At 40.8% G+C, this 5,626-nt stretch overlaps 4 protein-coding genes across 6 annotated transcripts in view; all 4 read right to left on the minus strand.

Annotated features, from left to right (window-relative positions):
- Positions 1–253: 253 nt before the first annotated feature.
- On the minus strand, positions 254–523 carry RB195_015005 (uncharacterized protein; the record flags this gene model as incomplete). The annotated part of the gene is made up of 1 exon (XM_064205513.1): positions 254–523. The coding sequence occupies one exon, from the start codon at positions 521–523 to the stop codon at positions 254–256; it is 270 nt and encodes an 89-aa protein (XP_064061395.1).
- RB195_015006 (uncharacterized protein) lies at positions 254–2,637 on the minus strand (the record flags this gene model as incomplete). Of its 2 annotated transcripts, XM_064205515.1 has the most annotated exons (3): positions 1,030–1,058; positions 1,813–1,851; positions 2,184–2,637. In XM_064205515.1, the coding sequence occupies 3 exons, from the start codon at positions 2,635–2,637 to the stop codon at positions 1,030–1,032; spliced, it is 522 nt and encodes a 173-aa protein (XP_064061396.1). The 2 variants fall into 2 exon arrangements, with proteins under 2 accessions (XP_064061394.1, XP_064061396.1); XM_064205514.1 differs by lacking the exons at positions 1,813–1,851; positions 2,184–2,637 and adding an exon at positions 254–513 and having other exon boundaries at positions 1,021–1,054.
- Positions 2,638–2,686: 49 nt separating this feature from the next.
- Positions 2,687–3,409, minus strand: RB195_015007 (uncharacterized protein; the record flags this gene model as incomplete). The annotated part of the gene is made up of 1 exon (XM_064205516.1): positions 2,687–3,409. One exon carries the CDS (start codon positions 3,407–3,409, stop codon positions 2,687–2,689), a length of 723 nt encoding a protein of 240 aa, XP_064061397.1.
- A 361-nt stretch (positions 3,410–3,770) lies between these two features.
- Positions 3,771–5,626, minus strand: part of RB195_015008 (uncharacterized protein) — a gene marked incomplete at both ends in the record, with an annotated part of 5,943 nt that continues 4,087 nt past the window's right edge. For both annotated transcript variants that reach the window (XM_064205517.1, XM_064205518.1), the window contains 5 exons: positions 3,771–3,884; positions 4,373–4,486; positions 4,538–4,699; positions 4,754–4,854; positions 4,929–5,061. In XM_064205517.1, coding sequence (XP_064061398.1) covers positions 3,771–3,884; positions 4,373–4,486; positions 4,538–4,699; positions 4,754–4,854; positions 4,929–5,061 — 624 coding nt within the window. The remainder of the gene's footprint in view (positions 3,885–4,372; positions 4,487–4,537; positions 4,700–4,753; positions 4,855–4,928; positions 5,062–5,626) is intronic.

Below are 5,626 nucleotides of genomic sequence, written 5' to 3' on the forward strand. Positions count from 1 at the left end.
TCTCACGATCACATTTCAGCCGACGAGCCTCACTTCTCAGACCTTCCTTCTCAGACCCCTCTCCGAACTAAGATCACCAGTAGCGCGAGCAATATATGCAAAATTGCAAGCGAATCTTGCCTCTGAGGAATCATCACGAACTCTTCCTGAGCTTCAGAGTCGAGAGCATTTTCCTTGAAACTTTACATCCACTCTCCTCCTGGTCCGCAATCAAATATTGATCGGATTTCCTTCGCAGAACTTCCTCCTGCACTTATAGTCTTTCAGGCATCCCAAATGGAGCTTCGGTTGACGTTGAAGTCCATGACTCCTTTTCTGGAACCGTACTACCAACTCGAGAATAACTGATGCTTGGTCTGAATTGAATGCGACGTCTCAAACTGCTTTTGTATTTCGGATTTCCCACAAGAAGATGCTCTTCCTCAGGACGCAATCGAGGGGAAGATTGAAGGTCGTCAGCTTCCTCTTTCGCTGCTCTTCTAGCGTCAAAGTGGTTGTTCCTTGACCCGAGGCCTGATGGCATCGATCATTCCTTTTAAAAGCGAATGCAATGAGGTTCCTTTGCTAGCAATGGTCTATCAGGCGATTTCCGTGATCCTATGTTTGGTTTGCGGTAAAGTGCTTCTTTTCAGCACAGAGCTTACAAGGTCAGACATTTGTGGTGAGTCCTCGCAGAAACCTCGTCACAACTCAAGTTACAATTCAAAAGCTGATGCGGAAAACCGTGCTGCTGAATTGCTCCGCTAGCAGTAAGTATGGTGTCAGGATTCCACGCGTAACTGACTTTGTTGGTGAAGACCCTCAAAGGTCATGTTGCAAGACCCCCTCGTTTTTCACGAAGATGCAGTTTTTAATTCTGTTCAGTTTCGTTATTCAAGCCCTTATCAAAGACGATTTGAATCATACTTTAAAAAAAGTGGTTCATTATCGTTCGTACCTCCAGTTAACTGAGTTTTGGTGTTTTCGGTTTTAAAGACTGTGATAAGATAAAACAAAACGAGAATCAATCCATCTATATACCTGTTGCACTTAATTCTTCTCGATGATATCCCATCTCTCTGAAAGCATGCGATGTGCAAAGGAAAACTAGTGGAAAAGAGAAAAAAGAATCCAAAAGGCTCTTATCCATTCTTCTAGTACTGTTTCATAGGAGACAGTCTTTGTACTTTTTTCTGACAGTCTCAACTTGGTTGTTCTTAGAAAAAAGGTTAGGTTTGGCAATATTTCGACCTCATAAGCGTTCAGAAACATTGGTGCACAAGAAAAGATAGTTGGATCGACAGTCGAAGGAGGACCTCTTCGTCATCTTCTGCAGAAGGTACTCGCTTCTGGAACTATAGTTCGCTGAAGATTACACTCAAGCTAGAACCTGATCTGATATGATCTAAGTAAGAATTAGTTCCCAGAAGGAGCGCTACTGTACGTGTGTGGTTCACAACAGTTAGAAGAAAAAGTTCCATACTATTTAACTTCACATTGTTTTAGTTTTCTAATAGACTATTGTCATCGCTTTTGCTTTGCTCCAAAGGTTGGCAAAAGTATTGTTAACCTTTCCAACCGGGAAAATGAAAAAAAGCGGATTAGGATAAAAGATCTATAAATATTTATGTTTTTTTTTGTTATGCCAACGAAGTTTAGGTGAAACTTCTTTATTGGCCTGACGTTTCGACAAACTCGTCTTTTTCAAAGGCCTGAAAATGGTTCGAGGTCTCTGATACCATGCATATCCCACCAAACTCCTCCTCTCTCCTCGCCAACCCCCGATATTGTTCCAAGTACACCATGCAAGACCTTAAAAGGAAAACAACTGACCAGTTTCACCGACTAGCTGGGTTGGTACACCACCGCGTTCTTAAAGATTGTCACCAAGGCGAATGAGATCTACGCACTGTGCAGTATCTTTAAGTACTGGTGTCTGGATAACGTTAAGGAGCTGCATGTGGTGTAATCTTATAGCTCACAGAGTGTTACGAACGGCAATAAGTCATTGGTAATTGATAAGCACTCATTTTTGTTATTCATGGACGGATTCCTGATGGAAATCCAGAACGCTTCCAAAGCCTTCCTAGCAGATATTTCTTTCTCGTGCGCTAATATCGTGCATTTTATTTCAAACTCATTTCCTTCATGCTTATCATTTTTGTGAGGCCCTAACGGTGTCATCGAACTCCCTCGCCTTTTACCAGCCAAATGTTCCTTGATACGCACGTTCAGCATCCTTCCAGTTTCTCCAATATAAATGGCGTTGCACGTTAAGCATTCTATTTGGTAAATAACTCCGATTCTCGTGCAATCACCGGCCTTACCGAATTGACAAACAACGCAACATTCTGACCCGCATTGCCTATTGTAGAATCTATTGCGAACTAACTGTCGCTTGATGCTGTCGCTCGGGATGTTCACCAACACAACATCATCTTGCAGCTGTGCTCGCAAAAGAGTCCGGTGTATAGCAGCAGTTAAGGAGTCAGAGACGAAGGGGATGCACAAAGGAATTCTACCTTCACGTGGGATCCTCACTATGTTGTTCGTAGGTCGAGATTGAGTGTTAGATTTCAATCTCGAGTACCCGTTTGAACTAGCTATGCTTGTGGCTGCTTTTAGTGATTCCTCCCGTTCTCTATCCCCTGTGCACATTGCTGTTGCTGTTTTGACTATATTTCGGATAATTGCCTTTTTCATGCCATTAGGATGTTACTACTTTCAACCTGCTCAGGAATCTTTCGTCAATCCCAGCAGCCTTACCGACGCTCATCCAAACATGGTTCAGACGTTTATATTGTGCAGTAAACTCTTTTTCTGCAACTCGGCGATAAATACTATTATCCATTAAATGTCGTTCCGTTATTTCTCGATTTAGTGTTTGTGGCATAACTACAAACTCTCCTCCCTTGTCGCTCACCGAGATACGCAGTGTCCCGTTAGATGTTAATTCACGAACTTCTCGGAACCCTTGCCATTGATGCCTTGTTAAGTTTCTATGCCGTTGATTTCGGTGTTGGTTGAAAGTGGCTAGCACTCCCGCTGATACAATTCTAAACTTTACATCGGCTTCACGAACTGGTTCAGGTTCTTTACAAAAAGTACGGGGGAACGAGACAGATGGAAGTAGCTTCCTGCTTACAAACGTGGATTGTGGTGTGTTTTCATGTTTGTAAGCAGGGATCCTAAGTTGGTCTCTAAGTCTTTGAAGGCCTCCTACAACTTTACGAAAGACCGCCCCATTGACATTCTGAGCTATCGAAAATGAAGGCCCTAGGCTTAAGAAGTCCATAACATTATCGGAAACATGAGTATCACCAATTACTGTGACTCTAGCCGTTCCATCAGTGTTTGTATTTTGATCTGAGCTTATTGGTAGTCGGTGGTCTGTGGATGTGTTGCTCTCACAAACAGGACCGCAATGCATCCACAGGCCAACAAAGAAGTTTCACCTAAACCTCGTTGGCATAACAAAAAAAAAACATAAATACACTATCAAATGCCGAGGTTTCAAGAAGAGAGGATTTGAAGATTGATCTATAAATACATATGCATAAATATACATGCGCCTGGTATATGAACATGGATTTTAAACGAGGAACGGTATTACAAGGAATATATTTAAAATATGAAAGATTCAAATTAAGCACTTCAGAGATAAAAACGAGGAATAATATGAAACACGGTAGAAGGGGGTAAAAACAGTCAAGAGAAAGCGTCAAATGCGAACATAAAATGAATGAATTAATGTCAGTGGCTTTGCAACTGAATAAACACTTCGACTTATTCTATTCTATTATTTTCTTATTCTCTCCATGATCCGCTTCATTTTTGTCTTCTTCGTGGAATTTGACTAAATCCTCTAACAATCCTTCGGTCTTCTCGAATATCAACTTTTGTACCTTAAAGAAAAGAGGAATATCCTAATGAATGGTAATTCAAGGTTGACTTATGATTATTTCAAAACTACACTTTATTTAGAGCAAACGCATTTCAGCTTCATTGATATCTCAACGGGAAACATAACAATGCCACCTTGAAAATATTCTCGAAAGTAATCAATTAATTAATTATTCAACCATCATTTTTCTTTAGAGGAGAGCACATTCACTTTGTTGCCTGTCGTATAAAAGCAAATGATAGTTTCCTCATAAGCGCCGTACGTCTGAAGGGAGGATTGTGTAGTTCTATTCTCCGAAATTTTCATATGAAAGTTTAAAAAGAGAAGATTTTAGAATGATATTTACGTATTTAAAGGGTCTGAATTCAAACCAAGCAGGTTTTTTAGAGTAAATCGTGCAAAATAGTAGTACATGCTTATGCTTCCTGTAAACTCGCTATCTTTCTACTAACTTCAACAGGAGAAAATTAAAATTAATTTGAAATTCACCCTTTCTTTGTATTCAGTGTCATCACTTTTATTTGCCAACTGAAACATTGGAGCAATCATTGGAAAGACCATAAAGGCACCAAATGGGAAGAAACGACGGTAGGCTTGAATCAGCTGAAAAGAAACTCATCACGTCAACTACAGCATTAGTAAGGAATTACATACTTGTTCCAAAGTGTAGGGCATCTCGTGGTTCCCAACTTCCTCCTTAAGAAAGCAGTAGAATTTTCCTAAGAGATCCTCCCAATTTTCCCGGCGATCCTTTGCACTTAGACATGCGCTTAAAAGTCGAACAATATCAGTTGCAGGGCAGCCGAAGTGAGAAGTCTAAATTCCAAAAAAAAAGTTTCCAGCTATCCAAACAAGCCAAAAAAATAATACCTGAAAGTCAACTAAGGCTGCAAGTTTCACATTTTTCTCTCCATTTTTCCAGATTATATTAGTGCTCCAAACATCGCCATGACATAAAACGCGTTTCATCCCTGAGCATTCCTCGTTTACTCAGAGCATTGTCAGCTCATGAATGAACTACAAAAAGAGTTAGAGCAAAACTGACCGATTGTATCCGACAGGTTGTCAGCAAAATCAAGGTTAATGACCTCCATAGCAATGCTTTCAACTTGATCAATGCTTTTTTCAAGTCGATCACTTAAAAACTGTCTCACGAGACCGAGGGAAGAAGTTACATTCTATAAAAAAAAGCATCAGCATTATTCGTATAAATAAAAGAATTAATTACTTCAACATGACAATGGCTTCCACAAGGCTTTGATTCACTTCCATAATTTAATTAATTCTGTATATGAAGGTTTGTTTGAACAGTTCTCTTTTTCGCAATGTTATCTTGGATGATTATCAACTCCAACAGGCCCCACAAAATCCCGTGCTGAAAGAATACAGTCCGCCGTCTTCGCTCTGACGCAAGCTGGTGTCGAACTTCGAAATTTTGTAGTTAGGATAAAAATTATGAAGTCACTGGCGTATCAATCCACTCGGGATGCGCCAACGCGTTTTACTGAAATTCGTAATCGATGAGGTTTTGGAACGCGTGTTGGCCTTTACAATGACTTGCTTGGGCTAGGCGATGATCAAGTCAGTGTTTTTATCCTCCCAGACAAGTCTGGTACCAATTTATCGACCCCGGAGGGATGAAAGGCTTGGTTTGCACTACGGCGGTTTCGAACCCTCGACCGTGTGACTACAACGGACCTCTAACCGACTGCCCCACACCCGCCGATTTTGTAGTTAGTTGCG

This window comes from Necator americanus, chromosome V (assembly GCF_031761385.1).
Source record: "Necator americanus strain Aroian chromosome V, whole genome shotgun sequence".
Lineage (NCBI taxonomy): Eukaryota > Metazoa > Nematoda > Chromadorea > Rhabditida > Ancylostomatidae > Necator > Necator americanus.